The sequence below is a fragment of the Raphanus sativus genome, unplaced genomic scaffold (genome assembly GCF_000801105.2).
Source record: "Raphanus sativus cultivar WK10039 unplaced genomic scaffold, ASM80110v3 Scaffold2158, whole genome shotgun sequence".
Lineage (NCBI taxonomy): Eukaryota > Viridiplantae > Streptophyta > Magnoliopsida > Brassicales > Brassicaceae > Raphanus > Raphanus sativus.
The window spans coordinates 1-17115 of record NW_026617467.1 but is presented as its reverse complement, the minus strand read 5'-3'; the positions used below and the strand labels follow the sequence as shown (position 1 = coordinate 17115).

The 17115-nt window shown below is 38.4% G+C and overlaps 5 protein-coding genes across 10 annotated transcripts; 2 read left to right on the top strand and 3 right to left on the bottom strand.

Moving 5' to 3' along the window:
* Positions 1-8: 8 nt before the first annotated feature.
* Positions 9-6076, top strand: LOC108854763 (uncharacterized). Of its 2 annotated transcripts, none has more exons than XM_018628409.2 (21): positions 9-359; positions 636-698; positions 833-1097; positions 1172-1271; positions 1353-1430; positions 1555-1614; positions 1733-1837; positions 1974-2084; positions 2577-2618; positions 2757-2837; positions 2915-3054; positions 3873-4126; positions 4209-4336; positions 4430-4472; positions 4585-4676; positions 4821-4869; positions 4993-5063; positions 5150-5266; positions 5399-5502; positions 5733-5778; positions 5860-6076. In XM_018628409.2, the coding sequence occupies exons 3-21, from the start codon at positions 925-927 to the stop codon at positions 5908-5910; spliced, it is 1845 nt and encodes a 614-aa protein (XP_018483911.2). In that variant the 5' UTR covers positions 9-359; positions 636-698; positions 833-924; the 3' UTR covers positions 5911-6076. The 2 variants fall into 2 exon arrangements, with proteins under 2 accessions (XP_018483911.2, XP_018483909.2); XM_018628407.2 differs by having other exon boundaries at positions 826-1097.
* On the bottom strand, positions 6026-8660 carry LOC108854764 (uncharacterized). Of its 5 annotated transcripts, XM_018628411.2 has the most exons (6): positions 8407-8653; positions 8134-8185; positions 7122-7984; positions 6531-6940; positions 6388-6457; positions 6026-6311 (listed from the first exon to the last, which is right to left on the bottom strand). In XM_018628411.2, exons 3-6 carry the CDS (start codon positions 7874-7876, stop codon positions 6248-6250), a joined length of 1299 nt encoding a protein of 432 aa, XP_018483913.1. In that variant the 5' UTR covers positions 7877-7984; positions 8134-8185; positions 8407-8653; the 3' UTR covers positions 6026-6247. The 5 variants fall into 5 exon arrangements, with proteins under 5 accessions (XP_018483913.1, XP_018483916.2, XP_018483914.1 ...); XM_018628414.2 differs by lacking the exon at positions 8134-8185 and having other exon boundaries at positions 6026-6305; positions 6541-6940; positions 8407-8660; XM_018628412.2 differs by lacking the exon at positions 8134-8185 and having other exon boundaries at positions 6026-6305; positions 8407-8659.
* Positions 8661-10946: 2286 nt separating this feature from the next.
* LOC108850216 (peroxisome biogenesis protein 3-2-like) lies at positions 10947-12524 on the bottom strand. Its single transcript, XM_018623783.2, has 5 exons — positions 12260-12524; positions 12078-12151; positions 11712-11985; positions 11281-11408; positions 10947-11190 (listed from the first exon to the last, which is right to left on the bottom strand). The coding sequence occupies exons 3-5, from the start codon at positions 11733-11735 to the stop codon at positions 10989-10991; spliced, it is 354 nt and encodes a 117-aa protein (XP_018479285.1). The 5' UTR covers positions 11736-11985; positions 12078-12151; positions 12260-12524; the 3' UTR covers positions 10947-10988.
* A 651-nt stretch (positions 12525-13175) lies between these two features.
* On the bottom strand, positions 13176-14342 carry LOC108849737 (probable carboxylesterase 18). Its single transcript, XM_018623339.2, has one exon. It carries the CDS (start codon positions 14272-14274, stop codon positions 13273-13275), a length of 1002 nt encoding a protein of 333 aa, XP_018478841.1. The 5' UTR covers positions 14275-14342; the 3' UTR covers positions 13176-13272.
* A 1008-nt stretch (positions 14343-15350) lies between these two features.
* On the top strand, positions 15351-17107 carry LOC108849754 (uncharacterized). Its single transcript, XM_018623355.2, has 6 exons — positions 15351-15597; positions 15906-16000; positions 16074-16169; positions 16384-16487; positions 16590-16726; positions 16960-17107. The coding sequence occupies exons 2-6, from the start codon at positions 15941-15943 to the stop codon at positions 17040-17042; spliced, it is 480 nt and encodes a 159-aa protein (XP_018478857.1). The 5' UTR covers positions 15351-15597; positions 15906-15940; the 3' UTR covers positions 17043-17107.
* Positions 17108-17115: the final 8 nt, after the last annotated feature.

The following is a 17115-nucleotide window of genomic DNA, read 5'->3' as shown; positions in this document are numbered from 1 at the left end:
CGTTCCAATCCATTTCTTTATCGCGTGATTGCGAGAGAGATTCGTCCTTATCATTTGCTCGTCGCATTCATACCATTTCTTCCAAATCTACACGCTTTGAGATTCATTCGTGTGAGATTTGGCTCTGTGAGTGAAGAGGAGCATGAGAGAGAGAGGAAAGTAGAGTCCTTTGGTCAAGTTTGATTTTGGGATTTAGTCAGGTTCCGAGTAAAAGGAGGGATATGAGGATGGAGAACGGCCATGAGGACACATTTTCCCAAGTGGGTATTGAAGATTCTTCGGAGAATGAGTTCAAAAATGATAACTTGTTGCAGGTCATCAAAGCTGTTGAAGCAGCTGAAACCACCATCAAGCAGCAGGTCTGATGTCTCTCTCTATTTGCAATTGATTCAGTTAGTACTGGAACTCTGTGTAATTTATGGAATGGCTTGTCTGATTTATTAGCTTTGGGAGAGAAAATTTGAACTGAATTGTATCATCTTGTCTCTTACTATTTGTACGTTGATGGTTCGATTCCAGTGTGATTGGTTAATTTATTAAGGAATCATTTGCCACTAGAAGATGAGACAACCTGTACTGATGGTTCTTCTTTTGTTGTTGTTTGTCATCTAAGATAGTGTTCTTTCTCTAAGCAGGTGGAGGAGAATAGCCGCTTAAAGGCTGAACTTGAGAGAAGTATTCTGGAACTCGCTAAATATGTAAGTATATTGCTTATTAATTTTCTTTTCTTTTCTGGTTAATGGACTGAGTATTTGGCGATATCTTGAGGATATTTTTCTTTTAAGTTATTTGTGATTGACATGCTAGTTTTGCTATCTTGCCTAGAAATCAGATGAATCCTTGCCCCAAACATCTAATCTCGGAGATCATTCAGTTGACTGTAAGCAAAGTGTGATCAAAGCTTCAGATGGTGAATCATCAGGCATGATGGTTGTTCACTCCCACGCGAATGCTAACGGCCAAGAAGCTACTGTAAGCAATCGTTTTGAAAGGCTCTCTGAGGAAAATATGGTTAATGGCATTGATAGAGGAGCTACAGGTGGTGCTGGTCCTTCTCAGTTTTATTCACCGGCTACAGTATTATCATCTCCTATGAGGTACTGAAATTCAAAACTACCACTCTGCCATGTCTGTTAATCTGATTGCTCAACAGAAGTTTAATTCCTGATAGAACGCAGTTGGAAGGAGAAAATGACACACATATCAATTCATCTACTCATCGATTAATGACAGTTGGTGAAGTAAATGATTCGGGCAGTGCTGGGAAGCAGGTCTCCATCACACTTTACTTCATCTTGATTTTTCTTTGTGCGAATGAGAAAATTTATTTGCCTGACTATGTTCCTATTCAGGACCTCATTCACAAGATTCAGGAAAACGAACAAGAAATTTTGCAGTTGAGGAGATATCTTACTGACTGTTCTGTTAAGGTGAGTCCTGACAGACACGAGAGATCGTATGTATGTCACTTAGATTATTGTTCATCCCTTACATCTTATTTGTTGGTTTTTTTTATGCTAAATCATCTGACTAACATTTTAGATATTTTGTTAGGAAGCTCAAATCCGCAATGAAAAGTATGTTCTGGAAAAGCGAATTGCCTACATGCGTCTGGTTGGACATTCCTTCTTTTTATTTATTTATCTGTTTATTTCATCACATACTAAATCTTTTAAAATATTAGAAGGTGTTTAGGCGCTCAAATATTTTTGTTGTTGTTGTTGTAAACCAGGCATTTGATCAACAGCAAGAAGATCTTGTTGACGCTGCATCAAAAGCTCTCTCTTACAGACAAGAGATCATTGAGGAAAATATACGCCTAACATATGCCTTACAGGTACTTTTCCTCTTGTATTGTATCTCTTGTAACCCTTTTTGGGTGGGCACGATGAAATATCTTCAATTTCCATCAAGTTTTTACCAGATTTCAAAATTATTGAATTTGCAAAAATGAAGCCTTTCTGTTTCTCCAGGCTACACAGCAAGAGCGATCTACATTTGTATCATACTTGTTGCCTCTTCTATCGGAGTATTCTCTACAACCGCAGGTTTCTGATGCACAGTCTATTGTTAGCAACGTGAAGGTCAGTTCCAGTCTCTAAAGTGCTGTTTCTTGTTATCTTTTATGGTTTTATCAGAACTTCTTTCGGAATCTAGAACCAGTTCACACCCGTTGATAGTCATAGAACCAAAATAAAATGCAGACAATCTTTAGTATTAAACGGCCTCATGAGTACACTATTGATGGCCTTCTGTTTCCTCTCATTGGCTTATTTAGAAACAATGCATCGTTTTTAGTAATGCAAATGGCCATTTGAGTTCATTTATGGGGTATCCTATCATTGATTAACGGAGCGGTTAACATAGTTTCGAGCTTAGAGGATAAAGAAGCATAACCACTTGCTGTCCATATGAGGAGTCCTGGAGAGGCAGAGAACATAGAAAATTTGGATAGGAAGTCATATGCCTGATAATATTCCTTTTTTCGAAAAAGTTTATAGTGAAGTTTTTCTTGCATTTTGTATAAAAGTAGTGATTAGTGAATGACATTTATAGCTATGGTTATTTGTCTTCAGGTTTTATTTAAGCATCTACAAGAGAAGCTCCTTCTTACTGAGGTATGTTATGCAGGCATGGGCATTTAAATCTCTGTTTCTGCCTCATTTGCAGTTACAGTTTCTTCCTAGTGTAGAATATACTGTATTTCCTACTGACATTTGATAGATGATTCTTTCTGATTTGTTATTATGCTCTAGACAAAGTTAAAAGAGTCAGAATATCAATTAGCACCTTGGCAGGCCCCATCTCGCGCAGCTGGTGTAGCGTTAACCCACTCAGTATGTTCATATTTCACAGTGTTAGATCACAAGCTTGAATGAACTGAGTCTTAAATTACTTCTTGTGTTTCCACCAGGCGAAGGATTCCCTATATTCCAATGATCAAGCAGCCACAGACGGGGGTTCAAAGCGCTGGAATCAAGATGAGCCAAGTAGCTCAACTTTGGGGAGTTACCATCTTGATGATCCTAATAGGTTTTCATCTCCGGTGAACGGGTGAGTTTGTCACTGCAAAGATTGTTGTTCCAAACTGTATTCAATATTTCATGAATCCTTACATGTAGTTGGTAGAGCATTGGATATATAGATCACCTAATTGCTATATAGGTTGGGTTCCTTCCCTTGTAAATCATCCAAATAACTATCAAGCAAAACATTTAGCTTCTTTCCTCTTTCTTAGGGCGGGGCCTAATCCGGAGGGCTGACTTAGCTACCCGCCAGGGGAGAAAAAGGAGTTACTGCCACATGTATCGTTAGGAAGGAACAAGTCTGTGACATCTTGCCTCTTTGTTTGTCATTGATCCTTGACTCTTAAAGTTGTCTTACAAGTCATTTGACTCATTTTTTTAGCCATGACTCTTGTCTTTTAAGTGTTGGGTCTTGACGCATAAAACACGCTGATTTAACTTGACTGTTGACGCTTGAGTCTTTCCCGTTGACCTTGAAAATTCCTTGTTATAAGCTCTTATTCTTGCTATCTCTCTCTTCCTACACGTTGAAATAAGAATTTTTTTGTAGGCTTAGTTTTTCTAGTTTTCTGTTTTCTCTGGGCGATATGATAATCTCAGTTCTCAAAAGAATCAGATTAGTCATTAGGCAGATCAGGTGTTGTTTTCTTTTCTCTGTATCGTTTTTGACTTGATCCGTCACGAGGTGCCATTTGATAGATCAATTAACTGTATCCTTTTTTTTGTTCTTACCTTTTTGAATAGGGTTATGAGTATGATCAACCTTTTTTAGTGCTCTCTTGGTTGTATTCCTTTGGGATGATGTTGAATAGTTAGATGATAAAATTGTGTTTCATGTGTAACCAGTCAGTCGGCTGCCTTTGAGACGCCTCGGCAAACGGTTACTAGTGGAGATGAATCTAGTGGTTGGAAGCAAGTAGACGAAGCTCCAACAAAGCATGTTAAATTTCGTGAGCCTCCCAGCAAGATAGTTATGGACGAAGCAGAAGGACAGTCAGATACCAAAAATCCACCATATGTCCCTGCGTTTGATGATCCTAGCACCTCAAATTCTCCTATTTTGCCCCCCGTCCGTGAAGAACCATCGTCATCTTCGGAGAGTAATGATTTAAAATCATAATGGCGTATTATTATTAATGCCATTACGTTACGGCCTTTGACTTGTTTCTTTATTTTGAACAGGTGAAGATGATGGTGATGACCCGTTACCAGGTATAGAGGATCTTCAAATTTCAGGAGAACCTTATCCTGGACATGAGCTTCAGGCTTGTGGTTACTCCGTTAATGGAACAACAAGTTGTAACTTTGAGGTACGTACTGAAGAGAAGAAGACGGAAGCGCTTTTCTTACTTTTTTTTTGTTGAGTTGCACCTAATATATACTTTTCTCTCTACATCAAACAGTGGGTGTGTCATCTTGAAGATGGATCTGTGAATTACATTGAAGGTATACATCTACCTCCCCTGCTGACGATATTTTTTTATTCTTGAAGTTTCCCTCTCTCTCCCTTTTTGTTTCGTTTAACTTGATATGGAAATACAAACTTTTTCAAATGCAGGAGCAAAGCAGCCAAATTATCTTGTCACAGCTGATGATGTTGATTTATATCTTGCTATTGAAGTTCAGCCTTTGGATGACAGGAACCGCAAGGTTAATATCTTTGTATATGAATAGGATTATTTTTGGAGTAACTGTGTTCTGTGAAAGCATTGTGATACTTCTAGAATCTTGTTCCTGACTGTAGTTCTTTCATGTGGTTTTCCAGTAGTCATTTGCTTTACTTTCTGATTTCAGGGGGAGCTTGTCAAGGTCTTTGCCAATGAAAATCGGAAGATAATTTGCCGTAAGTTTATCTATCTGTGGTTCCCTTAAATCTGAAGTATTCCTTGGAGAATTGAATGATAATATTCCTTGGAGAATTGAATGATAATACAGGTTAGCAGTAATCTTCTTTTTATGTTCACAGATCCAGAGATGCAGAGGCATATAGAGAAGAATCTTCATAGTGGTCATGCTTCATACAAAGTTTCTGTTTCGGTATAACATTTTCCTTTTTGAACTTTTATGTTTGGGCTAATGTATCTTTTTGGATTAGTACATCACATGCATGTGGCTTTGAACAGACTGGTTTCCTAGATATATGGGAAGACGCTACGCTGTCTATAAAGAGAGAAGGTTACACTATCAAGTGTAATAACGATATCATAGTTGCTGAGAAGTTCTCATCTTCTTCTACTGCTGTAAGACTTTATGCGGTTATCTGTTTTTTGTCCTTTCTTCTCATTAAAATAAGTGCACTTAATGTTAATGACGTTTTCTTTGGTCGGTTTTACATAAAGAAATATTAAAATCCTCTTCTGATACCTCTCTAGGTAACAATTCCGTTTGGGCAGCCTGAAGAATTTGTTATAGTTGCTTCTGATGGTACTAGTGAATGTTCCTTGCGAGCAGATAACGGATCAGCAGACCTTAGCTGGTAAGTAGCAACTTAACCTTCTTACGAAGAGAAAACTCTGAGCCTGAAAATGGTTAGTTAGGTTCAAAATAGTAAGTAGTTCAAAAGCTTATTCGTACCATCAGCACATGCATCTCAGTTTGGTTGGTCCATTGGGTAGTGAGCTTATATGTAATCTTGATCTGGATTAATCAGCATATGTTTGTTTCATATCCCATTAGAAGCTATTGATGTTCTGTTTTCTTTGGCAGCTCAAGAGATACAATAGTACTCACCCTGAGATTATTTAGCATGAGGGTAATAAATTCACTCTCTCCCTTTCACTATGTTCTCAACAATGCAAAGGTCGCTTATATTCTGAGTTTGCTAATTTTGCAGGCTCTACAGAGAAAGAAGGGAAAGAGGAGAGGATTTTTATTTAACAAATGAGATTTTTTGTATATAATTATTATTTTGAGCTCTGGCTTTTAACAGCTTTATATATTGAGCAAAAAGATTGCACCCCTTTGTTTTGTAGCCTTGTCAATCAATTTGTTCATGAGAGAAAACAATATTTGTCCCTTGTTTATATAATGAAAATCCAACTAATATTACATTTGATCACCTCCAAATATCACTGCTCTGCAGGCACATTACATTCTATTTTGTCCACCTGTTTGATCACACTAAACAATTAGCCACAGCGGCTTTGTTACGAAGATGAATAGTAAAGTTTTAAGGTGATATGATACAACAACAATGAAGTTACATATAAGTAAACATATATTCAGCTGTGTCTGAATTTAGGCCGCACAGTGATAACACCTGGTCTTGTCTCATCAAACCTGTACCTGATAAAGCAACATTCCATCACTCAGCTAGTTGTTTATACTACTAAAGAAAGTCAAAAGAGATTTTGTTTTTCACCTGTTATCTTCAAAGAAAGTCTTCACAGCTAGAGGAAGTGAAGCATGTCCGCGACTGTGTTTACCAATACCTACAAAGGACACAGAACTTCGCTGTCAAATATCAGTTCCCCTGATCACTTCATCAGCATAAAATCGGCATACCTGTTACAACCTGCAATGAGTTCCTTAGCTCTCTAGAAGAAGCTCTTTGACGGTCCAGGCCTTCCACATCTAATCTACCACAAGGCTCTTGTGACGGAGATCGCAGAGCTGCGTTCTTTGACCTACCTCTATTTGGTGATACCGAACGGTTCACTGTGAACTGACGTTCGATCCTTTGCAAACGTTCTTGTAACACTAGAACAGCTTCTGCTGCGTGGAGACCATGCAGGTCCAACTTCCATATGTCGTTATTCCTGTTTGTTATGCCTAAGATCTTATTGGCTGCCTCAGCATTCAGTTTCTCAGCTGTTGACCAATCCTCTCTTGCTTTCTCTGAATGCTGCTTCGCAGAAACATGGTCATTTCTCATAAAAGCATTTTGGGCAGCTCTAGAATGGTTTGAGGCGGATCTGTTTAAAAAGAAAAGGAGAGCTTCTCAAAATAGGTGATGATGATGATACAGGCTCAACTTCGATAAAAGCAATCAAAGTCTGGAAACTAAAATTCAAAACATGAACTCTGGATTAACTATCAAACGTAAATGATAAACCTCAGCATAAAGAGGATAGAAAGGCTTCTGTGTAGTAGTACCTCATCATTTTCAAAGCATCCTTTCGATGAGTCAAGTAGAGGTCGTCTTCTTCCCATTCAGGTGCTATAGGAATGGACTGAAGCCGCTGAATGATACTACCTAAGTCAGAAACATCATCATCAGGTAGCTTTTCACTCTCATATGCATTCACCAGAAACGAACTTCCACCATTCTCACATGTAGACCTTGCAGCCATATTCACCGTACCTGTAACAGTCCTCCCAGGTATTCTACGTTCGGATTGTCTACTATGTGATGAATAACCATCGATCTTTGAAGTTAGAACCTCTTCAGCTTCCTTGATGTCACCTTTGATTGCTGAGTGATCAGTAGAAACCATTCCTTGCAAAAAAGCTAAGGCCATCTCAAAATTATCTTCTGTGGATAACAATATATCCTTTATCAAGCTATCATCAGCCCAGCTGTTCATCTCCTTCAGCTTGATGAAGGCCGATGAATCGTGATGACTCGTTGGAGCCAACAAAGGGCTAGGCTTGCTTCTGCTATCCTTACTCTCTGTCAGTGCTGGAAACTTCGGAGGAGGTAAGAGAACGGAAGAGAAAGACTTTTCAGAAGGTTCGTGATTTCTTCTGACCAGCTTTCCTCTCATTACATCTAAGGGTGGTGGATTATTAACACTAGTTGAAACAGGCGGGAATGGATCATCCTTAATCTCGCTTTGGTGACCTTGTCTTTGTCTCTGCTTGAGATCAAAGGCAGTCCAACCAGATGATTTGCCTTTCATCCATGACATCTTTTGTATTGTATTATTATTATTATTATTATCTCCCGCAGCAACTGATCAATCTCTCACTTTCCATTACATTGATACTTCAAAGGTCTTTCCCCGAGGTCAAATAAACTGCAAAAGAAAAAAAAAGACAAAAAAAACTCAAAACCATTACAAGATGAAAATCTAATCTAACACACCAGACAGTTTCCAAGAAAGTTTGAATCTAACATTCAACTTAAAGCCCACTCATTTTCTGCATCCATTAAAAAAAGTAGTACCTTTATGGTAATGCAAAAAAAAGTCAAATCCTTTTAAAGCTCCAGTTTTGTTCTGTAGAAAAAAGATTTAGACAAAACAAAACAAAAAGAGAGAAAAACAACAAAAACACACGTGATGAGGGAAAAAAGGCAAATATTATTAACTGCAATCACGACACGAGTGAACACAAACTAAAAGCTAACACGTCAACGGAGAAAAAATAAAAAACGAAAACCTAAAACCTTTGACGGGCCTTTTAGATGCTAGAGAACGGGCTAAGAAGGTGGACTAACCTACGGCCAATGAAATCGAGAGCAGTCACGGTTTGAATGTGATCGGAGGGATAAAGACGGCCGGTGATAAGATTGACGGAGGAAGGAAGGAAAGCAATAGAGAACTTTTTTTGTCGGCGAGGAGAGAGAAAGAAAGGCTGCAAGTTCTGCATTTAATTACGAAACTGACCTCGTCGTTGGGGATTTTTCTATTACATGTAGTTATTTTCACCTCGATGATTGGTCACCTACCTACCCCTAATTATTAGACTTGTATCCCTTGCCCAATATGGGTTCATTCATCGGAAAGACTACGTAAATGAGCTATTGTTGGGCCTTTACGGCCCATATCAGTCCGAACTCGAAAACCTACTTGGGTCGATTCTACTGATAATGCATGCATGCATGCATGCACACCTTCTGGAACTTTTATAATTGCAAAACACCCTCAAAGTGGCAAGTTGATCACATTTACTCTTCGTTGCTTAGGATATTACTACTTTACTAGTGCTCAACGATTGAATTTTTTTTTGTATTTGTTATGTTTTTAGTAGTTTTTGACTATTTTCATGTGGACAATTTTATGTTTTATCATTTTATGTAGGTGAATTTAATTTTTATGCTATGTGTAGTTGGAAGTGTACCATGTATCTGGACTAGTAACAGTTTCACATCCAACTGCGACTATATAAATTTTAGCAGACGAATAAAATGTTTTTTTTGTCTAAAAAAATATAGAAGGAGATTGGGCATTTGAGCATACTCTCTCTTATAGCCGGGGGAGCCAACTTTTACTGATATCATTTATAGCATAAAACACTCATTCGACCAGGTTTTGAATCATGACTCATGAGCACAACAATACCAATGCTTACGATTAAACCAGCTTGTTTACCACGTTTTTGGTGGTTGAATAAAATGTTTTGGAACATCGTAGAGTATAAATTAGAATCACCAGAAGAAAACAAACCAAAGAGTTTAGTATAAACTATAGAAACCATTGCTCTGTATACATCTCATGATTCCTAGAATTAGGGAAACAGCGATCGATTTGCAATGTTAAAAGATATACAACTGATGTATCATTATATCCTAACAACTCCAACAACACTAACCATGTTCTTTATGTGTTATACAAATGATGTATCATTATATCCTAACAACTCCAACAACATTAACCATGTTCTTTATGTGAACGCGCAACCAGCAGCAACGGCCGAAACCCATGGCAAATACACAACAAAATTCAACACTGATAAAACAACACCAGCCTATTTTCCTTAACGCTGCGGTTGATTGCAAGGAGTAAAAAGAACACGGAATATTCCAGTGACAACTACTACTCATATTTTGTACTTCCCGGCAATTCAGTAGCGACCATTTTAATCTTTTGTGGAATTTGCTTCCGTCACGGTGTATTTTCTTTATCGTTGTCGTTAGGTGGGCGTTCACGAGAAGAACTAGGCTATTTTCATACAATTTGAAGTCCTCACGGAGCCTAGATAAGATATTAGTACTGATATCTAAAAGAGTCCAGACCAAGAATTCATAAAAATATATAAAAGAAACCCATATCTTCTATAACCTCCCACCTTTGTCTGTTTGTCATAATTGATAAATGGTGATATAAAATATAATAAAACACTTGAGTACGATTTATTCTCTATTTATTTCCGACTTTTGGAAGTAATTGACAGAATCTCTAAGCAGATAGACAGTTCACCTAAGATCAATCAAATGGTATGGGTTTGGCATAAAAGTCGTCTCGCACCCATTTCTCTTTAAACTTACGGATGGGGCATGGTCGAAAAATTGACCGACAATCCAATGAATCACTTAACCATTTCTTAAGAGTTCATTTTAATAGTATTTATAAACAACAAATCAACAAAAGATGGTGATAGAAACACATGAGCTAGTTTGTTTTCAGCGGTCAATAATGTTGATTAACATTTAAATCATGATTATCTTACTTCAATTTTATAATATATCATGTTCAATTATTGTCCTAATATGAACAAAAGAAAGTACTAGTGTCCTAGTATTAAGCTCTCGATTATATCAACACACCAGTTTTTCGCATTTATGTTTTACATTTATGGTGGTCGCAACTGTGATGTAGTTTTTTCAAGCAAAAAAAAAAAACTGTGATGTAGTTTTTACTTTACATGTACAAATCAAGAAAATAGAATGGTGAGATATACACACTAGACATATGGGACATGTCAATATGTAAAATTGTAAATGCATCTTAACTCAACACTAGGAAAAAATGTAAAACGATGGAAACAACACAAGTAGATTACAAAGCTGAACAAGCGCGGTAGTTGGATAGAGTAAATAGGCTTTCGTATCGGCATTAGTGTCTTCTGTAGAAATGAACTAATGCGTGCTTCACTTTCCACCGAACTTACTCAACAACTTAGAGCAACTCCAATGGTGTTACCCACCATTGGAGTTCTTAACAATATAAAACTATTTTTTTTTTTTGTTTTTTACTTTTTGAATAGTGAAGAATTCTATTCTAAATTTTGTATCCAATGGTATTACCCATTATGAATCCTTAACAATAAAAAGAGAAAATATGTCATATATTATAAATGCTATTCGACCATAAGTTGATGAAACTTGCTCACAGTTTCATCAGAAGAGCCAACACTTGTGTTTCTTGAAAGCTTTGTGTCTTGAGGCATCATTAGATAATCAACCCAGTGATGTGGACTGCCAGTGCACATGAACTCATCCACAATCCGTGACAAGGTTTCTTGTAGAACTCTTGTGGTGATTACATCCTTTAACTGCATTCTGCAATTAAAACACACACACACAAACGTGTTTTTCATTGTCCCAATAATAGATAAATATAAACAATCTAGATACAGATTTGAAACATACCCTTTAAGAACTTCACTGACAGCACTTTGCATATTTGTAATCAAACTCGGCATTGCATTGGTCACAAGAAAATCAGCACTTGATAAGAACTTCTGTTCATCATCTCTACCAATGAGATCTAACTCTTCCTGAGAAAAGATCACAGGACAAGGGGCAGACAAGAACTATATCAAAGACTAATCAGCGTACAAACAGTTTTAGTTCTTTTCAGTATAGAAAACAAGAAAGCTGATTCCAAAATATTAATTCAAAAATTTCATTTGCATAGTCATTACCATAACTAGACAAAGCTACTAGAAAGACAACCCAACATGTTGTACTAGTTGGGGATGAGACGAGTAGAGCATACTGAATGCTGCTTAGAATCAAATGAGAACAGGAAAGAACGTGTGCAGTGTCGATTAACAAGTAGAGAATAGGGGAACACATACCAATCTTACAAGTATCAGGGACATATAATCTGTCTTCACTCTCTCTCTCTCTCTACTGCAAGGTAGACAACAATCTCAATCAAGCCAAACAATAGAACCACAAGTAATTAATAACATCTCTGACATCAACATTCTGATACGCCAAAGCTTGATCTTTTCATCTAACCAGCCTGAGCTTTATCAGTGATTGGTCCATGTGGTAAGAAAGCCTTCCTTCTGCAACCGAAGATGAGATGAAAGCACAAGATATGTCGCAACATCATTCTGCTCACCTCTACAACTCCAGAGAGTTAGTTACAGCAACAAATTAGTACTCACTAAAACTCCCAATTGAAAAAGGAACAAAAATAAAAAGAAAGATAGAACCTTGTATCAGAGCTAGGATTGAGCTCAGCTTCACTTGGAAGAAACTGAAACCAAGAAACATTATGTAGACCCCCCTGTGGAAGCAGTAGTAGTACAAGGTTATCAAAATCAATTCTTTTCTCCCAAAAGTGAATGGCTTTAGTATGAAGAAGAAAAGGTTTAGAATCAAAGAGAAGACTTACAATTGTGAAAACATTGGTCCACATCGTTTTCTCCCACTCAAACAAACTCACTACTTTGATGAATCGTGAAGACACTATGAAGCTCGGAATCGTGAGGGAAGCACGATTCCAATCATAAAGGCGGAAGAGAGGAGAATCTAATCACATAATCACGATTCTGACGATAATCACATAATCAAGAAGCTTATCAATCTAATTCTGCAGATGGCGGAAGAGAGGAGAATCTTTGGAGCCTGACGAAATTGATGGACGATGGAGAAAAAGAAGAAGACCAATCACAAGTTGCCAGCGCACTAAGGATCAGGTCCATAAAAGCCTTAATTAAGGACTGATCCTTAACTTGTGAAATTTTTTATTATTATTTAAATCTTAAATGCACAAGGATTTATGCTAAGGATTGGGTTAAATCCCCCATTGCGGATGGCCTTATCTTTCCTAGGAAATAGCAAACATAAATTTAGTAGTATGAAATAAATATTTTGGATTTGGCACTTAAAATTTAGTGATTAATACTTCATTCGTTTCGAATTATTTGTCGTTCTAGAAGAATTTTTTTGTTTTAAAATAAGTGTTGTTTTCGGTTTTCAATCCAAAATTTATTGATAATATTTTCTATTCTATGATATATGGTTAGGTATATTGGTAATAACGTTTTTATTTTGGAAAATATGAAAAATTAAACGTTTTTTTAATCTGTGTGCATAAGTTTAAAACAACAAGTAATATGAAACAGACGAAGTAGATTCATTGTCAAAAAGAACAAATCAACAAGTGTTGTATCTGACACAGGTTTTAAATTCCACCTTAAGCTCTTAACACAAACATGAAGTTGTGAACACTAGACTAATCTCACAAATCATTTGATAACACCAAAGTAGATTTAGAAGCATACCTTGATAATACATTACTAATCGACTTAACTTAATAATAATAATTTCATTAAGGATTTAGGACAACATGAAGTACTAAAAGAAGACAGAATGATCTTTTGATGTAAACAAAAAATAAAAATACTAAGAGGAGATTGAGGCCACGCGCTCCTCAACAAAATCCTTAATCTGCTGGATTAACTGCCCAGCCTCCGGCAACTCAGGAAAGATATAAAACGCATGGAACATGTTTGGATACTCGACCAGTGTTGCTCTCTTCCCGGATAACTTTAACCACTCGAAGTAACTTCTCTGCCAATCCTTTAGCGGGTCGAACCCGGCCACCACCACCATCGTATCCGGATAATCAAGATCCGATATGTCCACAGCGCTCGGTTTCGCCGCCTCGTGGTCCCGGTTCGCTCCCTCCGGCAGCATCGCCCTCCAGCACCAGTCAGTCCTCTCCGGCGAAACCAGAGGCATTCCGACGAGGCTCTTCTCCGCCTCCGTCCTCTCTTCCCCGCCGAAGAAAGGCTGGATCGAGATCATTCCGACGAGCTTCACGGCGGCGAAACGGCGCTCGCGGCAGACTCGTATCGCCACGTTGTGCGCGATGTTCCCGCCGGCGCTGTCTCCGGCGAAGAAGCACCTCGACAGATCGGCGTTCGCCGGGAGAACCTCGCCGCGTTTCTCCTCGAGGAACCTCAAGACGTCGAACCCGTCGTCGTACTGAGCGGGGTAACGGTGCTCCGGAGCGAGACGGTAGTTGACGGAGACGACGTAGGCCGGTAGTTTCCTGGCGAAACGCCGGCACACGCCGTCGTAAGGGTGAGCGTTGGGGCTGAGGAAAGCGAAGCCTCCGCCGTGGAAGAACACCACGACGGGGACGCGGTCTCCGGAGACGACGTGTGGAGTGAAGAGACGGAACCAGAGGTCGCGAGAAGGGTCCACGACGAAGTCGGAGGTGGAGACGGAGTTTACAGGCTTGGGGTTGGGAGGTGCGCGAAAGTCGAAGAGGCGGAGGAGACGGCGGTTGATGGAACCGTCGGAGCGTTGAGCGCTATCGGTGAAGGTGTTGAGAAACGCGATAGCGATTCTCGTTTTGAATGGTATCGTTAGCTTCTTTTGCTTATTATCTGTCGTCATTTTTTTCCAATGAGGTTAAGTGTGATTCTACCGTGTACTTGACTACTTGTATATATGCTACCAAATAGATATCGCCAGCTGTGAATTTACGTTTTTTATATCGACGGAAATGGTTACAAGTTACAACAACCAATGGAAATTATGGTAACGTGTGAAAGATATCATCAAAAAGATAGTTTAAAAAAATACATTATGGTAAATGGCTGAAGTAAACACTGTTTTCTTTGTATAGTGTTGTTGCAGTCATCTCTACATGACTACATCAACATATGGCAAGCGTTATGGAGTCTCAGAGAGCATTGAATTCTGATATAATAGTCAATGTACATCTTGCAGGAGACACGCAATTTTATGTCAGAAGGTGGATCAACTAATTCAATTTCGTTGAATTCTTTGTCAAAAGCAATAATTGTGTCACAAAGAAATCCGTACAGCAAAAGGAAAACAATGGCACAACTAATTGAAGTTTCAACTCAATGAGCTACCATCTATTGTAAATACTAAATACATAGAAAGAACAAACCAACTCTTTAGAATTCATGCAGCAAAAACTATCCAACCCTGCACCTCAGCTGTGCTAACACATGCTTTGGGTAAGTTGGAATATGAGAGCACTTATCTCGGGGAAACAAATGCAAAAGCATGGCATTCTACCTGTGATTTTTTTTCGGTGAAATCAACATAGACGTCCGTCTGCTATACGTTTTAAAACATGCGTTGTTTACATGTTCACGGTCTGGATGTAAAGAAAGATGTGTTTTGTACGTACATGCATGTCAAACATATAAAACTTACTGATTTTGCAGGCATGACAAATCTAAAAATGTGAAAATTATAGTCCGAAGTTCCGAACGAGGCGACTCATCGTGCCCTAAAGCAGTTTCATGCATGAAGTCGTATATTCGGAATGAAAAAGCGGTCTTCCATGTGAATTTGAAGCTCTACAATTTTTCTCTTAAATTTTTGGATGATTGTCTTTGTGAGTATTTTGGGCCTGGGCTTTGGTTGGAATACATACAAAACATAGTGTCATTAGTTGGGAACTAACCCAGTTGATAAAACAAGCCAGTTTTTTGTCCAATGCAATTTAACACACAAAGTTTTGATAATTCCACAAAGGGAAAGGAAAAAAAGGGATCAAAAGGCGCGGTCATCTTCACAATTAATGACGTCACTCATCAGTGAAGAAGTCTAGGGTTTTAGCTTCATACTCGAATTCACAAATCAAAATAGTCCCGACTTATTCAGCTCCGTCGCTAACGCCGCCGGTACCGTCGGCATCACATTAACCTTCAAACGCCGTTGGTTTACTCTTCCACACAGGCAAGCTCCTTTCGAATTTCCTCTTAGTTCCAAACTCGCTCTGGCATCTCTCCACCGATTTCGTTACTAATAAGCATCAGTTTTTCTCTCCCTTTTTTGATCGATCCTGAAATAGATGATCTTTTGTTGCATCTCTGTAATTGTGAAAACCCCTAAGTCTTTCAATATTTTGTGATTTGGGTTCGTGATGATTTCCATTTCGTGATGAGTTCCGTAATAGAAATGTGAAAGCAACACTCTTGTTTTGTCTCTTTTACAAAAGAAAAAAAAAACACTCTTGTTTTGTGTCTGTGTGTGTGTGATGTTAGGGATTCTCATCTGAGAGAGAGACTAGGTAGGAGCAATGGGTTGGAAAGCTGCTGAGAAACTCATCAGACACTGGAAGATACTTCGCGGGGATAATGTTAGTGTCTCTCTGTTTCGCTTTTGGTGCTTGTTTAGTTCGGTTTCATTTGATGTTTTCTTTTTTTTTAAAGGTAATGATTATCCGCGGGAAAGACAAGGGCGAGACTGGAACCATTAAGCGTGTCATCAGATCCCAGAATCGTGTCATTGTCGAAGGAAAGAATCTGGTGAGTATTTGATTCTTCTCTCTATAACTTGAACCATCGATTGGTTGGTTACAAAAACGCCACAAAGCGGGTCTAATCCTATGGATTAGCTACCTTGGTGTTTTGAATTGTTTAAAGTTTTCGTTTTGAGTCCTCTAGCTAAACTCACCGTGACTCTGTGTGTTTATACAGCTTGTGTATGTTTTTTCTCTGATGCTTTCTTCTGTATTCTCAGATCAAGAAGCATATAAAGGGAGGTCCTGATCACGAAGGTGGGATTTTCACGGTAGAGGCTCCCCTTCACGCCTCAAATGTCCAAGTTGTTGATCCTGTCACCGGGTATGTATTGATCTCTCTCACTCTCACCAATTACTTTTTTTTTTTTTGCTCAAAGCGAGAGATTTCTTATTTTGTCTATTATGATTATCGTTTCTGTCTCAGGAGGCCTTGTAAGGTTGGTGTGAAGTACCTAGAGGATGGTACGAAAGTAAGAGTGGCCAGAGGCACAGGCACATCTGGTTCCATTATTCCTCGCCCAGAGATCCTAAAGATAAGGACAACACCAAGACCCACTACCGGTACGTTGAATCTCTCAACTTTCTCTAAACATGGTATTTTTTTTTACCTGTAGAATGCCATGGGTGGAGTCAACAGTGTTCGTTTGCTATGCATTTGAAACCTATTGATACAATAACTTGGATTCTTGATTTGAATCATATTCTAATATTATAATGTCTTAGTATGTGCATTTCAGTTCTCTATAGAATCGAAAATGATAGCTTAATCTTTCATTTTTTTCTTTGGTTTGCAGCTGGCCCTAAGGACACACCAATGGAGTTTGTTTGGGAGCAGACATATGATGCTAAAACAGGAAAGGGCATGCCTGATCTTTGAGTAATCCTGCTTCCTAAAACGTTGCTGCTCCCAGATGATTCTTCTTTTTTTTTTAACATCCAAATTACAAGTT

What these genes read in the sequence shown, in the direction of transcription:
- LOC108854763 (XM_018628407.2), top strand. Translation starts at nt 222, where the DNA reads ATGAGGATGGAGAACGGCCATGAGGACACATTTTCCCAAGTGGGTATT. An exon ending in TTTTCATCTCCGGTGAACGG is followed by an intron (nt 3,055 to 3,872) that starts GTGAGTTTGTCA and finishes ATGTGTAACCAG; the next exon opens with TCAGTCGGCTGCCTTTGAGA. An exon ending in ATCTGTGAATTACATTGAAG is followed by an intron (nt 4,473 to 4,584) that starts GTATACATCTAC and finishes TTTCAAATGCAG; the next exon opens with GAGCAAAGCAGCCAAATTAT.
- LOC108854764 (XM_018628411.2), bottom strand. Translation starts at nt 7,876, where the DNA reads ATGTCATGGATGAAAGGCAAATCATCTGGTTGGACTGCCTTTGATCTC. An exon ending in GATGCTTTGAAAATGATGAG is followed by an intron (nt 6,941 to 7,121) that starts GTACTACTACAC and finishes CTTTTTAAACAG; the next exon opens with ATCCGCCTCAAACCATTCTA. An exon ending in CTCATTGCAGGTTGTAACAG is followed by an intron (nt 6,458 to 6,530) that starts GTATGCCGATTT and finishes TGTCCTTTGTAG; the next exon opens with GTATTGGTAAACACAGTCGC.
- LOC108850216 (XM_018623783.2), bottom strand. Translation starts at nt 11,735, where the DNA reads ATGTCCCTGATACTTGTAAGATTG. An exon ending in CCCTGATACTTGTAAGATTG is followed by an intron (nt 11,409 to 11,711) that starts GTATGTGTTCCC and finishes ATCTTTTCTCAG; the next exon opens with GAAGAGTTAGATCTCATTGG. An exon ending in GTCAGTGAAGTTCTTAAAGG is followed by an intron (nt 11,191 to 11,280) that starts GTATGTTTCAAA and finishes TTTTAATTGCAG; the next exon opens with AATGCAGTTAAAGGATGTAA.
- LOC108849737 (XM_018623339.2), bottom strand. Translation starts at nt 14,274, where the DNA reads ATGACGACAGATAATAAGCAAAAGAAGCTAACGATACCATTCAAAACG.
- LOC108849754 (XM_018623355.2), top strand. Translation starts at nt 15,941, where the DNA reads ATGGGTTGGAAAGCTGCTGAGAAACTCATCAGACACTGGAAGATACTT. An exon ending in AGATACTTCGCGGGGATAAT is followed by an intron (nt 16,001 to 16,073) that starts GTTAGTGTCTCT and finishes TTTTTTTTAAAG; the next exon opens with GTAATGATTATCCGCGGGAA. An exon ending in GTTGTTGATCCTGTCACCGG is followed by an intron (nt 16,488 to 16,589) that starts GTATGTATTGAT and finishes TTTCTGTCTCAG; the next exon opens with GAGGCCTTGTAAGGTTGGTG.